The sequence below is a fragment of the Toxorhynchites rutilus genome, chromosome 3, assembly GCF_029784135.1.
Source record: "Toxorhynchites rutilus septentrionalis strain SRP chromosome 3, ASM2978413v1, whole genome shotgun sequence".
Classification (NCBI taxonomy): domain Eukaryota; kingdom Metazoa; phylum Arthropoda; class Insecta; order Diptera; family Culicidae; genus Toxorhynchites; species Toxorhynchites rutilus.
Window position 1 is genome coordinate 171,700,336 of NC_073746.1, and position 15,787 is coordinate 171,716,122.

Sequence of the window (15,787 nt, forward strand, 5' to 3'; positions counted from 1 at the left end):
ATGATGGTTTTAAATTTTTCCATGTGAGCTTATGGAAGGCTTTCCAAAAATTACAATGTTATAATCATAAAAGATTATTTGATTGCGATGAGTTTTTAAGAAATTTAATTCTGCGCATTTTTATATATAACATGTTATTTTCTTATCTCTTTCAGTAGTGAAAATTGTATAAATATTGACAATGGTTGAATCAAAGACGGAAATATCGAGAGCACCATCAAAAACAAGTTGAAAAATGCATGGTTCTTGCATGTGAGAACTATCTTGGAAAGTCCGAAAGTAAAACATACGTGATTTGTTTTTCAGTTTTAGGTTACCTAATCATCATTTTCTCAGTTCAAAAACAGAATCCAGATGTCTCACCGATCGTTTACGTTTTGCGTTAGATCGCCAATAGTTTCGTAATCTTTTTGCTGCCCGCAAGTCAGGCGCTTCAGTTTAAGTGTCTCAACGATACTTTATTCCAATCAAGATAGTCCCACTTGTCATAGATCTTCCGGCTTTACTGAGAGAACGATTCAGTGAACAGTTCATTACATGTTACCGGAGACGAGGAACTTGTTAATCCCAATTACTGAAAACATCATAAAAAAGAAAATTATCTCAAGAAAATAAATGTAAACAAATATGATTTTCTATAATAAAAAATAACCAATATTTTTTTTCAATTTTATGTTTATTTTCGAAAAAAGTACCTCCAAACGAATCACCCTTTACATTCACACAATGTTTGTGATACACAGATTTTGCAATAATTTATTTCGTTTCCACTTGAGACTTGTGTGTGTGTGTGTGTGTAGATGATATTTTGTAAAAAAGAATACTTTTTTTTATTAAATAGCACCTTGATCGAAGAGCAATAAAATCTAGGATCAAACATGCCGATCTCTTGTATAACTGCTCACGCGCGCGAGGTTTCCTAAGGCCCGTCATTGGACTGAAGGGGAGGGGTTTAGTGTCTATTGCGAAAACGTACTTTGCTCCTAAAGCATAACTATTGGCTAGAATTATTTATTCGTCTTTAAGTGTTTTGTGACTTCCGTTTGCGGGTTGTGTCGTCTGTAATCTCTTTTCATAGCTTTCATTTGTGTGTTTCTTTTTTTTTTTAATGTTTCACACGATTCTCTTCTTAGTTAGTAAGAGGATTTAAAAGTACAATTAACCTAAACTGATGAACACTTTCAAGTTTCTGAGAGTTGTAAAAATGCATGTTGTGTGACGATGCACACGCCTGCGTTTTTTTTCCTATTGGGCATTTTCAATCATTGCATTGTTAAGAGCAGATTACTGTTTTACATTAATTGATACTTTCAGAGATGGGATGGGGGGGTTAGTGAAATAAATAACTTGCTTTGTGGTAATGAATTAAAACATGAGCCTATCTACACAAAATATAAAATATGACTGGCAGATTTCTAGCCTAGCGGCCACCACGACTGGCCAAGTATTCTCTTCGAACGGGACTCGATCGAACCTCAAGTATATTGTTGATTTTTTCCACAATCTCTTGCGCAGTGCTGGGGTCCGTTTCAATGTCGTAATGCTTGAAAAGAGGGCCCTGAGACTGCTGCTGCTGTTGTTGCTGGCGAATGGTTGGACTTGACGTAACACATTCCGTCCCTGCGACGGAAAGTGTTTGCGAGAAGGGAACTGTACTGTAAACAATCCGAACGGTTGACTTCGAGGATTTACGTTCAATTATCGAACAGTGGGCTATCGAATCCATGCTGTGATTTGCGGGCTTCTGTCGGGGCCAAAATTTGGCCGACTTCTGTTGAACTGGATCGATGTCTAGTTTGTCACCGGAAATGCCGAGCTGAACCTCCGTCTTTAAACGTGCTTTATGGAGTATGAAAACCTGAAACGATCTGTACAGTGGTGCTTCCAGCTTCGACGTGTGACCCTGCATTTTGTCCAAATCCTCCTGTTGACGAAGGGTCATCAGTTTGGTCTCGGTGACAGATGGGTGTCCTGTCGATAGCGCTGTTTGACCTGGTTCCGCCCCAAAATCCGATGTCAACGATCGTGTTCGATGTTCGGACCGAATGGTACCAGAGTGACTAAAACTAGATTGTGTTTGTAATTCAGGCGTCTTTCGTTCCGCTATCGCCAAATGAGTGAAACAAAACTTGGAACATGGCTCTCTGGTATCCAACGAAGGAAAATCTATATCTATTTCTCCATCCTCCTCAGTCATAAACAGTCCGTAATTTTTAACGGATTTTAAACTCACATCCGGATACGCTAAACTACACTTGTAGCATATCAAACCGATGAAATCCTGAATTTTGGCAGTGGCTGTTACACAAACCTGCATAGGATATGCTCTGTGGTGTTCGTCGGGCAACATCGTTAGAAATATCTTAAAAGATTTCGTGGGAACTTCCGTCTGAGAGTTTCCATCGTATTTGGCATACTCGAGAAATTTGTTTTGCGGTATCTTCGGGCATGTTGCCAACTGCGCCGAAAGCAGTGAAGTTCGTTCTTGCGTTGCCACTCTCTCCACGTCTTTTCTTACAAACAAATCTCCATCATCTTCCTCCGTGCGCTGGACAACGCTCTCACATTTAACACTCTTTATTCTCGCTGCTTTCCTTCTAGCTATTTCCAATCGCTCCAACTTTTGTGCAGTGTTTGATCTCTGTCGATGGAATCCGATGTCCTGGTCCATTTGTATTTCGTACGATTGAGACAGCGTGTCGATTTCTTCCTCATCTGAATCGTCCAGCCCGGGATAGCAATAAAAATCCTCGAAATTCCTGTCCGTCGCACCAAGTCCTTCCCCTTCTTCCTCTTCACCTGTTGCTCCGCCAGCAGAGCGCTGTTGTAATGCTTGCTTGTGAAGCTGGGCGTATTGATGCGGAATGTCCTCCAGCAGCATCACCGTTTCACTCAATCCCGTATCATCAGTCGAAATGAATGAATTCCTGATGTGTGACAACAGCCAATGCGGATTACTGTAAGTAGCCATTGTGACCTAAAAACGAAACGTTATGAATCAAAAATCATTCTTCCCCTAATATAACATGCATGCTACCGTTAACAGTTAAGAGGTAAACTTACCTGACGGAAGGAGGAATGCGGAAGTATCTGGGCTCATCTAACAGTTGATCGATAATTCACTGTTCCTTAAAAGGTCGTTTACCCTTTTGCTTCTTCTCTAATGATGAGTGTACGACGTGAATTAGGGCAGAGAAAATGCGACACTGCTCTGCAGTGCCTCGCCAACTGCACACCCTCACCCGCGATTATTTAGATGCGGAACACATCGTCCTCAACATGATGTCGCACTTAACTTGTTTACAAAGCGAGCAGGCCAGACCGAACGGCGTAATTTCACTCTCGTCGATCGGAACACATACCACATTGAGGCGAACTTAAGGAACGATATAGAGGATACGTAAAACTTAGGATTTATTATTAAATATACGATTTATGCCCGCGAATTTCGATCAAGCCCGACTAGTTCTGCAGCACTTCTTAAAGTTTGACAGTTGTGTTCATTCGCAGAAATATTTCCTCTTGGCGAATGCGTGATGGTGTAGGGAAAACAAATATCACCGATTTAAAAAGATGGTTGTTAGTCGAGGAACTTTCGGGCTTAAAGAAACAATTTCATTCTAACTATCCCACAAACTATGAATACAAGAGACGTGCTCTGAACAAATAGAGAATATGTTTTTAAATCAGAGGGATGTTCAGTTTATTTATCGTAAAATATTAAGCACAGTGAATATTTTCATCAATTAGCAGACCTGGCAAACCTCGTACTTTCGCAAGTTGAACTGGATGGAATTGGATTTAGGCAAGGCGCAAATTGAGACACATATAGCGCGAGTAACTTGGCGCGATATAGCGCCTGTTTTTGTGGCTAATGAAAACAGATAGAATTGCGCAAATTGGCCAGATGACGCGAGATGGTGGAGCGCTCGTGAGACACGACTCGCGCGACGCTGTGGCTGAACCACAGTTTCTCGTGCTGGTCATGCCGGTTGTGGTAGTTGTGTTGGTGAACAATCATATAGCGCCGTGGGTTTGACACTGTATGGCTGTACTGGTCGGGTAATTGTGTTAGTAAATAAATATATCGCGCAACTCTGTGTTAATCATTCATTGTATGCGAGTGGCATGTTATTTACACCAAACTGCGACTCAATATGCGCTCCACCACGCTACGTTTGTGGTACGTATGAGTCGTGTTGGTAGTCTCGCGTTCGCTTACGAGCGCTATACGCTTCTCAATTTGCGCCTAGCCTTATGATTTTTCTTTAATGTGAACATGTTTAGGTTTGCAACTTATATAAGGCGGCGGTGACACTGGATGCAGAAAAGTGGTCGTACGAATTGTATGCAATAGTGAAAGTAAGCAACCACATTGAGATGTATTGGTGTGGTTACATAGGGCTATTGCTACACATACATGCAGAGCATCTGTTGGGCAAACATCATTTGTTTACATTCGTAGCTTCTAGGCAGCAGAAGCGGATTCATTATCAATCGACGTTCTTATAGATGACTTAAATATATTTAAATATTGGTGCGAAATATTCCATAGAACGAATATGAATTTTGTGGAACAGTAAGGTAAGCTATTCACCGAACAAGAGCTTTTGTGTGATGCATATCGCTTAACTTACTAGCACCTATTTGGCGATGTTCATTGAGCGACATTCCCACTAGATTTGAATCGAAAAAATAAAAGGAAAGGATTATCAGCATGTTCGGACCTCTCGTTCGAATGCTTCCTTGTATTTTCCATTAATTAGCCAATTGATGGATTTTCTTCGTTTCCGATCAATTTTCTTATAACCATACTTCACTTCTCCGCAGAGCATTCAGGTACCCGGAAATCATATCTGAGGGTTGGTTTATGTTTCTGGCTGAATATGTTCTTAATTTCAACATAATCATCTGATTTTTTGGCGAAACTAACCACCGATTAAGGATATCTGCAAACGAATATTCATTATAGTTTACTTCTTCACGAGACCAGCATTTCAGGGCAAAAAGCACAAAGCCTAAATGGGAGCACACTTCACTTAATCCGACTATACAATCGCAATGTGCAATTTGCATTGTTTCTGTGAAACTTTTTGAATAATCAATCTGCTTCCATTGATATAGATCATAGCCATAACAGAAATTTCTATTTTTCTCCGTGTATATGCCTTTGACGCTAAAAGTAAATATTTTTATGTAATGAGGCATATATTCGCATGTAATTAATATAGTGTAGCGCGTAATTTCTATAACTATTTCGCTAAAATATTTTTTGTTTAAAAAAAGCTCAATCTTTTCGATTCATATAAATCGCAGCGATCTCTTTTGCCTGCCCAACAGATCACTAATACATATGCCCTATTGGTTCCCCCTTTGTTCTTTTTTTTTTTTTTTTTTTATCTGTATTATAGTGATTTTCAACTCATTTGGCTGGTTCGTCACTTTTTACTTCCATTTTTGGAAGAATGTCGGGAGTGAGAATTGAGCTCGTGACCTTCAGCGTGACCTCTGATACACATAAGACATAGAATATCAATTGTTTGCCGACACATGAAGCATAAAGCTTTTCGTATGAGAAACATGTCCTTGGTCTTTGGACTTTTTTGAGAGTCCGCGCGAATGCTAGACGAATGGGAAATTGTGGGCGTCAACGTGTTCAAATCGAAAGCTGAATTGAATCATCGGGATGCGTAGACTCGCTTCTGAAGCCAGAGCGAACGTGACACGCGATGCAATGCGAAATGCACGAGATTTCCAAAGCAACGCGTCAAATGTTAGCAAGGGGCGTTATTTTCATTTCGTGTTCATCGAATCACAAGGTTAAGTGTGCCGTATTGAAATGAAATCTGACGGAGAATTACTGACGGAGAAATTTTTAGGAAACAAAAAATACTTCGGAATCCATCCTATCAATTGAAAACGAGGAGAATACCAAGATCTGGTTAATGATCCGAACAATTTTCGCAACTATACCTGTATGAACATCGAAACTTTCGAATATATATTAGGCTATATTGGAAATAGAAATCATTCAATTGAAATTGGATACGTCATTCCTGGTCGTTTATTGTAGTTGAGTGGAAATGAAGTTTATATAGATATGGTCAAGTAGAATACACACCAAAAAAGTTTTCTTCGTCACATAATACGGGGCATAACCCACATGGTCTCTCCTGACCTCATTTGCGACCTGGAAGTGACCACTGCTTTAAACGGTCTCCAGCGGTTGATGTTACCTGTGAGCCATCTGCTTCGTCGTCGAGTTTACGAACCTGGTACCGGTCATTAGGCTAAACATTGCCCCGAAGCACCGGGACTCCAACTTCAGGCCGACACCGAATCGCGTTCTTAGGATTGCAACGATGTCATCCACTCGATATCCCTTTGTCGGTCTACGACTGAATTTATCATATTTCCGTTTCCTGTGCTGGATTTCCTTGATTCCTTCATGTGGCATCTGTCGCAACTGATATATTTCTGCTCCAAACTGGTCTTGTCTCCTTGATAAGAAGCTCCTTGAGGATCTCATCCTCCTTTGTCTGAATCTTAACTTCGATCATCAGTTGAACCTTTGGACTGAAACAACAGGCTTGTAACATGTAACAATGTAACATTTTCGTCAACTCGAGAAAAACGAAGTTGAAGACCCAAACATTATCCCGCGAATTGTCTTTAAAGCTTTCGATCTTTATCGCTACTTTCACCACTAGCAGTCAAGAGAAACTCTGAAAAACCAATCGTAACTGTTGTTCCGTGATTTGAGATTAAAGTTGAAGACTAGCAGCGAAAAATGTTACATTGGACCTTTTGACTGCCCGCATTTGCACATTGGACATATTACGTTGCACGATAAGAATTTGAAACTAACTACTAAACAACAATCCAAATAACAGCATTTCATTCTAAAGGCAGATTATTATTGTTTATCACTCGTCGAAATTGCACTAAAATCGGTAACAACACCTGTAAGAAACAAAAACAGGAAGTGGGTTATATCTATGGTATAACCGCAAGGGTGACGTAGGACTATCGTTGATTTAGAGATCATTTGTATGAAGTTGAATCTGAATTCATTCTGAATGAATGAATATTTGGAGAACTTCGAAAACGAGAGCGTTACGTTGGAGGCACAAGGTTTTATGCATCCAATATTGGATACGGAAATATCCTACTGATGGGGAAGAATAATCTTCAGAAGCTATCCTGTTGATTGCGATTGATTAAAAAATCACAAAACCTAATGTATTTGGTCACAGTGTTACATGGATAGAAAACATTAAAATAAACTCTTTCATATGAATATATTTTGAAAATTCCCAAAGGAGCTGGCAGATTATTTTCAGTAACGATTAGATATTTCCACATTTTCCTCGATACTGGAAGCCCACCAGTGGTTAATGCCAACTCGATAACCACCTGTTAATAGCACTTGATTGAAACATATTTGGTCACAGTGTTACATGGATGGAAAACATTAAAATAAACTCTTTCACATGAATGTAATTTTAAATTCCCAGAGGAACTGGCAGATTATTTTCAGTAACGATTAGATATTTCCACATTTTCCTCGATACTGGAAGCCCACCAGTGGTTTATGCTAACTCGATAACCATCTGTTAATAGTACTTGATTGAAACATATTTGATCACAGTGTTACATGGATAGAAAACATTCAATTAAACTCTTTCACATGAATATATTTTGAAAATTCCCAAAGGAACTGGCAGATTATTTTCCAGCAATGATTAGATCTTTCCGGAACTTTCTCGATGCTGAATGGCATCCTAACGGAAAGAGTTCTGCGCGTGTATGTGTCGATCCTTCGCCGTCCACCTCCTCCAGCACGTTAGGCAACGATGTTGTCTTGTCGATGTCCTCACGAAAAATGAATGTGTCTCACCACCAGAATATCGCTTAAGTATGCTTTTTGTGTGTGATTGAATCGAGAGAAGGTGTGGTTTACGATGGCAATTTGGAAGGCAAACTAGAGGGGAATGAACTCTCTGAGCTCGGAACTTTCGGCGACTGAGCAATAATCGATTGCGGGCGCATACAATATTGGATACGGAAATATCCTACTGATGGGGAAGAATAATCTTCAGAAGCTATCCTGTTAATTGCGATTGATTGAAAAATCACAAAACCAAATGTATTTGGTCACAGTGTTACATGGATAGAAAACATTCAATTAAACTCTTTCACATGAATATATTTTGAAAATTCCCAAAGGAACTGGCAGATTATTTTCAGTAACGATTAGATATTTCCACATTTTCCTCGATACTGGAAGCCCACCAGTGGTTAATGCCAACTCGATAACCACCTGTTAATAGCACTTGATTGAAACATATTTGGTCACAGTGTAACATGGATAGAAAACATTCAATTAAACTCTTTCACATGAATATATTTTGAAAATTCCCAAAGGAACTGGCAGATTATTTTCAGTAACGATTAGATATTTCCACATTTTCCTCGATACTGGAAGCCCAGCAGTGGTTAATGCCAACTCGATAACCACCTGTTAATAGCACTTGATTGAAACATATTTGGTCACAGTGTTACATGGATAGAAAACATTCAATTAAACTCTTTCACATGAATATATTTTGAAAATTTCCAGAGGAACTGGCAGATTATTTTCAGTAACAATTAGATATTTCCACATTTTCCTCGATACTGGAAGCCCACCAGTGGTTAATGCCAACTCGATAACCACCTGTTAATAGCCGCGCGTGTATGTGTGTGTAGCGATGTCTTCCCAGGGAACCGTTTGTGGCATCACTCTCCTCCTGATAGATTCCCTTCTGGCCTAGGGTGCACAAACAGGCTCTTGGTGACACCGTTCATCCGCGCTTTCATGATAAATAAAGAGCTTCACCGCAACAGCGACAACATGCTCCAATCGCTGTTCAATTAGAACTGAGTGGATTTCCGAGCGCCGCTCGCTTATATACCGATTGGTGATTTCAATAGCCTGTTTTGAAAGCAATTTTAAGACTATTGAAACAAGTTTTTGGATCAAAAAGTAACAAGTATATAACGCGTAGACATTTTATCTTTCGAATGAAGTGTTTATCATACCATTTCGTTCAGTTGTTTAGGAGCTATTAACGCTCAAAATCTCGGTCTCCGGCGTAACGCTTTCGTTTTCGAAACTTTGATTTTACACCCCGGTATAGAAATGAAAGACGTAGTCCTACGTCAAAACTCAAAACGACCGAAGTATGACTTCGTATTGTTTTGACTGCTTTGTTACTTCGCACGTTTCGGGCGTCGGAGAAAAGAGGCGTCCGAAGTAACAGCCGGGCGCATAAAATCCAAATCTGTACATTTGATATTTTTTGTATCGGAGATAAAAAGATGAAGAAGATAGATACGTGAACGATTGTTTTTGTAATACATTCAATGATTGAAAACTAATAGCGTGCATCCATTAACTCGATTTGTTTACATTTGTTACATAGGACCTTTTCAAAAGTTACGCGAGAATTGTATGACTTTCTAGTGGACGGTATTGGACCAAGGTGATCGATATGCAGAGTGTCCATCGGTATGTCACCCTTGGGAATTGGTTGCAGCTCACCGTCCGGGAATGCACACCATGATACATCTTATAGTCGTCTCCTCTATGCCTTGAATGTAGTAGTCACCCTCAATCCTCTCGATAGTATTCTTTACACCGAAATGTCCTCTCTCATGCGCCGAACGAATCACTTCAATCTGCATCGCTTCTGGTAGGTACACTCGTCGAACTCCGTCTTTCTCTTTATAAAGCACACCATTTGAAACGGAATAGCATTCAATTGTATCCTCCTGTTCCAGGGCTGTATCGCAGTTCTGCATCTGCATAACTGTTTCTCTATCCGATTGAAATATTAGTAGAACTGGATAAGTTGCCAGGACATTCTTGATTTGGTCGATGGCCGCCACAGCGTAATCATCAAACACAAAATCATTTTCTTTTTTCAATAGCTTGGACAGCGGACGAGCGACATCAACAAGAGATGGAACGAAACGTAGCTCGAAAGTCCGTAGAAACGTTGCAACTGCTTCACATTCGTTGGTTGGAGAAATTGTTTCAGCTTCTCGAAAAGAGCGGGTTTCACTTGGCCATCATAGACAGTATTTCCGATGTATTCAACACGGCGTTGTAGAAATACACACTTCTTCCAGTTGAATATCAGTCATTTTTGCCACAAAACTTATCCCTTTCTTCAATAGTTCGATTTCCTTCTTCCTCCGTCTTGGGAGAAATGATCAAATCGTCCACATCGAGCGATGGTATTCGTCATCTGTAACACCGTCAACGTATATTCACAGAAATTCAGTGCATCAAGGCCGATTGCAAGAGAAACCCGCTGCATCTCATAGATATAATCTCTTATCGGTTCGGTCATCTTTTTCTTACGCGCAGCCAGTTGCCTGTGCACGACACACACACTCACGAGAGGAGCAAATCACGGAAAGAGTACGGCTGGGAATATTTGCTAACAGTCTTCTTGCTCTTTATTGTAGGTGCTGAGTGCAAAGCCATTAGGAAAACATTGCCTTCGTCGTCGCCACTGTTCACTTTGTCGTTTTCTTCGTCATCGTTGTGGTCGTCCACGTCGTCAGACGTAACACTCAAACTGCCGTCGTCGTCAGCAGCATCGTCGTTTTCTTCATTATTCTTCGGAACGTCGTTATTGGAATAATTCTTGCCGCCACCTCGGCTATCGTCATGCATATAATCGTCGACGCTCAGATGAGCATCGTTTGCAGCTATATTGGTGTTATGAGCAACTATTCGCTTCACCATCTCCGTTTTGCTGCCTGTCACGGACAAGCCCAACTTTTTACACTCGTTGTCCAATCCAGCTTTCGTGAAAGTGACATACAAGTTTACCACCGGGTCAGCCATCTTAAACTTTCAATATCCGATTTCACTGAGACATTTCACGACATAATGCGAGTAGCTTCATTAAAAAAAACTAACCGGAACTAACAGAACTAAAATACACAGCAAAAAGTTTTTCATCGTCACATAATACGGGGGATAACCCACTCGTCCCATATATGTATGCCATATTTTATATGCATATAAAGCCGTATATAACGATATACGATGCATTTCACACTGATATGCGATTTGACCCGATAATGCTGTATAAAATGAATAGAATTTGCGTATATACCCAGCAAACATTAAATCGTATAATTTTGCACGTGCCAAGTCTTACAAGAAATCCGAATAAATCATAATCGCATATAATATCAATCAAAGTATGTGTCGTGTATATTTGAAATCGCATAAAATGTAAAAACTCGATTTTATATACCATTATCGAATTAAGAAGCAATTCGGTATAATAACCCAGCAAACATTAAATCGCATAACAAGCGTATATATAACATTTGTCGTAAAATATATTTAATCCGCATCATATGCGTATATTACGCTGATGCAGTTTGTGTGTCGCATAAGCGTATAATTTAAATCGATTCAGTACTGTAGTAAATAGTGTTGCATGCTGAAGAAAATCATGAAACAGTAAATCATATTAGATCCTAATAAATAACATATTACATGATATTGAAATGTCAATGAAATGCTGATGTACTCGAAAGTTTTAACCGCTGTTGAATTAAATTTCAGATAGCCGCGCGAGATAGCTGGTGGATGATAATCCAGACGACCGGAGTTCGAACCCACATCGGAGCAGTTTTCACTAAGCATCAATCTGTGCCTAACATTCATATTATACGTTCAACACAAGTCAATCAAACAATTATTATTTCTACAAACATAAATACTCATATATAAATCTCAATATATAATATATAAATGTATGTATATGGCCTCCACTTTTGCATGCATATGCCAGTTAGGCGCATTATATGCCAACCAAATTTTAGGGCATATGATGTTATATATACGCTTGTTATGCAATTTAATGTTTGCTGGGTACGCTTGTTTTGCGATTTAATATTTGCTGGGGCGTTAACGTTCCCTGTGGAACTTTTGCCGTCTCAACGTATACATCAACTAGCGTCATTTATTAATATTTAGTTGAGATTTCTTAACCCAAATAACACGCCTTGAATGCAAGTCGAACACGCCTTGAACCACATTGCAAGTCGAAGGAAATTTCTCTGGCGAAAAATCCCTCGGTCAGAACGGGAATCGAACCCGAACACCCGACATGATAATGTGAGACGCTATCCACTCGGCCACGGGTGCACTCGGATACACATGATGCATCCTTTGATAGATATTTAATACAATTATGAGTTGATACGAATTTATATGCGACCTGGCATGTGCACAAGTTATTTAAGAAAGAAGAAGAGGGACTTTTTCGATGGGAGTGGGGAAGAGAAAGTTTGATCGTAAGTATCTGAAATTTAACATTCTCTCAATGTTTTTGCTACAAGTACTTTTTTTCAACATATAAAATGTGTATGAGGAAAAAACCTTCATAACACAAAGGGTCGTATTGGAAATACAGTAATTTACATTTAATGCGACATTTTTTTAATTGGACATACCTGTAATGCGACACGTTTAATTGGACATGTTTACGTCTAATTGGACAGATGTGAATCCGTACTGACAGTGGTTAGTGTCGACGTCTGGTGGCGACTTTCAATTTGGGACAAAACTCGATAGTGTAATCTATATCAGATTAGAAGGCACGAAGCCAGTTTTGAAATAATAAAATTTGAATGAAAATTTGTACACCATGTTAATTAATCACTTGAAACACGTACTTTTGATTCTTATTTAATCGATTGTCTATACACTTCTGATATTTTGACTGAAGCCTTTCATTATATATAATATAAAATTGTTCTCAAACACGATTTTCGTATGAGGTTTTTTTACCCCATGTAAAAAAAGTGTATTTCATTTAAATAGAATACTAATTTGATACAAATAAGTTAATTTTTATTCATAATTTTAATTTTGAAAACGTGTTCATTCCGCCTGAAAATTAATTACTATCTTGGACGCTCCCAAAATCATGAAACGAAGCTCAGTGCCGTCAACGCGAATATCAACAAACACAGCACAAACGAAAAACAGAATGTGAAAAACAAGTTAGAACCAGACAAGAAAAACATCAAAATGGACTCAGAATAACATTTTGATAAATCGTGGTGAGAGTGTTCTACAAGTGGCTGACGAAACGGGCCTTCCACGGTCGACAGTTTACGGAATCGAGAAGCAAGAAATAGCATTGCGGTATTGCAAGGCGCAACTAAACTATCCCCTGATTTCGAGATAATAATAGGAAATATAAAGGTAGAGAAACCAGATGCCGAAATCGACACAACTATCGTTAAGGAAGAATATGATGTGAAACTTAAAATTACGAATGCAATCACTCAGCCCATGGCGCCGAAGAAATTAACCAAGAACATTCATAAACTTATCAAAAAAGGTTTAGATGGATATTTTAATGTTATTTCCGCATGTTCTTATCTATATTAATTAATTGCAGCATCAAAACACAAATCTTATTTACGATATGGATTAAAGGATGTTCAAGTGCGTCCGCGGAATAATGAAACAGGGAAAGCAATGTGTATATTGTGTGTTGAAATGGAGGTTGCAATTTATAAAAAAAGTTGAATAAAGTCAAATATCTAATCGGAAGTCTCTAATTCGCATCTCAATTTTTACAGGATTGTCATTTTCGCTGCAGAAAAGTGGAAATCATGTGTCACTTGCCATCTGTTTGTGAGAAACGCAATATCCCATATTGCTATACGCCGAGTCGGAAGACTTGGGAGCAGCAGTGGGTGTGAAATGAGGCACAGTCGCAATACTAATCCGAGAGCAGCCCGATTATCAGGAACAGTTCGATAAACTAAAAGTGAAGAATCAATGCCGTCAACACGAATATACCATTGTGCGAGTTTTTACAACACGATAAATTTTTAGGAGTATTTTCAACCATTTTTCCAATCAAAACAATTTATGGTGTTACAATCAATCATTTTGTATTTTTGTTATCATGCCATATACTTAATTAAAATTCACTATTGTTATTCGTCAAGAAGGCGAATAATTTCATTTTCATATTCGTTTTTTCATTTTTCGGCTTCCACTAATTTACGGTCATCGCCAACAGCAATAAGAACATTTTTGAGTACATCCATGATGCTGATAGCCTACTTATCATCATTGCGTTTTTCGGATTGACTCCTCCAAGAGTACATATAACCGAAGTACTAAGATCACCCTCAGCATTTTCGTTAGCATCGCAATCTTGCTCTTCATGGTCGGCCTCGAAAAAGTCACCACCAGAGGCTTGGCCAGTTGCTCGTCGGTATATATTTGCGCTACATCTATGTTGTCTGAGTTGCTTAGCCACTCTTGAACTTCTTCTTCGGTCAGTTCGTAGTTTGGATCAACGAGTTGCACTACTTTAGAAAGCAACACGCGGGGGTCACTTGTTGGTGAAGAAATTGTGAAATCCTTGAACGAGTTATAGTTTTGATCTTGACTTAAGAGATTGCGCCAACAGTTAGCAATCGTTTCTGGAGTTACAGTGGCCCACGCATCAGTCGCTAGTTGAATAGCATCATAAAGGCTAAATGATTTGATAACTTCTGTAACTGGGCGATCGCTGTCAGTTTCTAACAGAACACGGCGCAGAAAATTCGATTTATAGATAACTAAAAAATAAAAATAATATTCACTAACTTGGACTCGAAAATGTAATGACATTATTACCCTTAAAAGCATTGATGATTCCTTGATCCATAGGCTGAAGAAAGCTTGTCACATTTGGAGGAAGAAAGATCACCTGAATTTCTGCATCATCCACTTGAAACTTATCTTTACTGCAATGTGCGGTGCAATTATCTAGAATTAGAAGCGCATTAGTCGGTCTATTCTGTGCAGCTGCCTTCCGTTTGATCTCAGGAACGAAAACGGAGCAGGACCAATCAGTAAACGTCGCACTAGTTTGCCACGCTTTCTTATTTGAAAAATAGTGTATCCCATCAGGCACGCCTTGCGTTTTAAAGCACCTAGGATTTGATGCGCGGCCAAGCACTTGTAATGGTAATTTGTGGCTACCACTTGCATTGCTGCAAGGTGTAATTGTCAGTCTCTCCTTCAACGACTTGCGTCCGGGTGCAGTTTTTTCGCTAGAACTAACCAATGACTTTGTAGGCAAGGCTTTCACAGACTATGTTCTTATCTTTGATGGTGAGGACATTATACTTTCGTCTCTTGTATTTCACTGGACGGTCATTTTGATCAGGCTTGCTGTTAGCTTCGCTGACGGTGATTTGTTCTAAAGCAATAGAACAGCTCGAATGAATGTTGGCCGGTAGTAGATCTTCTAAATGTTCATCTAAATATTCTCCTTGCATGTATCCTTCACCAATGTCTACGAAAATTGAGTCCATTTTGCTGTTTTTCTTTTCTGGTTCTAACTTGTTTTTCACATTCTGTTTGTCGTTTGTGCTGTGTTTGTTGATATTCGCGTTGACGGCACTGAGCTTTGTTCCACGATTTCGGGAGCGTCGAAGATAGTAAATAATTTTCAGGCGGAATGAACACGTATTCAAAATTACAATTATGAATAAAAGTTAACCTATCCGTATCGAATTAGCATTCTATTTAAATAAAATACACTTTTTTTTACAGGTGGTGAAAATATCTCATACGAAAATTGTGTTTGAAAACAATTTCAATTTTAATGAAAAGTTTCAGTCAAAATATCAGAAATGTATGGACAAACGGTTAAATAAGAGTAAAAAATACGTGTTTCAAGTAATTAAATAA

General features: G+C 39.0%; 2 protein-coding genes and 1 long non-coding RNA gene across 3 annotated transcripts; 1 reads left to right on the top strand and 2 right to left on the bottom strand.

The window, feature by feature from the left end:
- Positions 1–565: 565 nt before the first annotated feature.
- On the bottom strand, positions 566–3,513 carry LOC129776088 (stress-activated map kinase-interacting protein 1). The gene is made up of 2 exons (XM_055781487.1): positions 3,064–3,513; positions 566–2,977 (listed from the first exon to the last, which is right to left on the bottom strand). The coding sequence occupies exon 2, from the start codon at positions 2,969–2,971 to the stop codon at positions 1,421–1,423; it is 1,551 nt and encodes a 516-aa protein (XP_055637462.1). The 5' UTR covers positions 2,972–2,977; positions 3,064–3,513; the 3' UTR covers positions 566–1,420.
- A 9,783-nt stretch (positions 3,514–13,296) lies between these two features.
- On the top strand, positions 13,297–14,079 carry LOC129778261 (uncharacterized). The gene is made up of 3 exons (XR_008743411.1): positions 13,297–13,427; positions 13,488–13,594; positions 13,672–14,079. It is a non-coding gene; the product is annotated as an uncharacterized LOC129778261 (long non-coding RNA).
- On the bottom strand, positions 13,989–15,614 carry LOC129778260 (tigger transposable element-derived protein 6-like). Its single transcript, XM_055785055.1, has 2 exons — positions 14,726–15,614; positions 13,989–14,667 (listed from the first exon to the last, which is right to left on the bottom strand). Exons 1-2 carry the CDS (start codon positions 14,754–14,756, stop codon positions 14,171–14,173), a joined length of 528 nt encoding a protein of 175 aa, XP_055641030.1. The 5' UTR covers positions 14,757–15,614; the 3' UTR covers positions 13,989–14,170.
- Between the last annotated feature and the right edge of the window lie 173 nt (positions 15,615–15,787).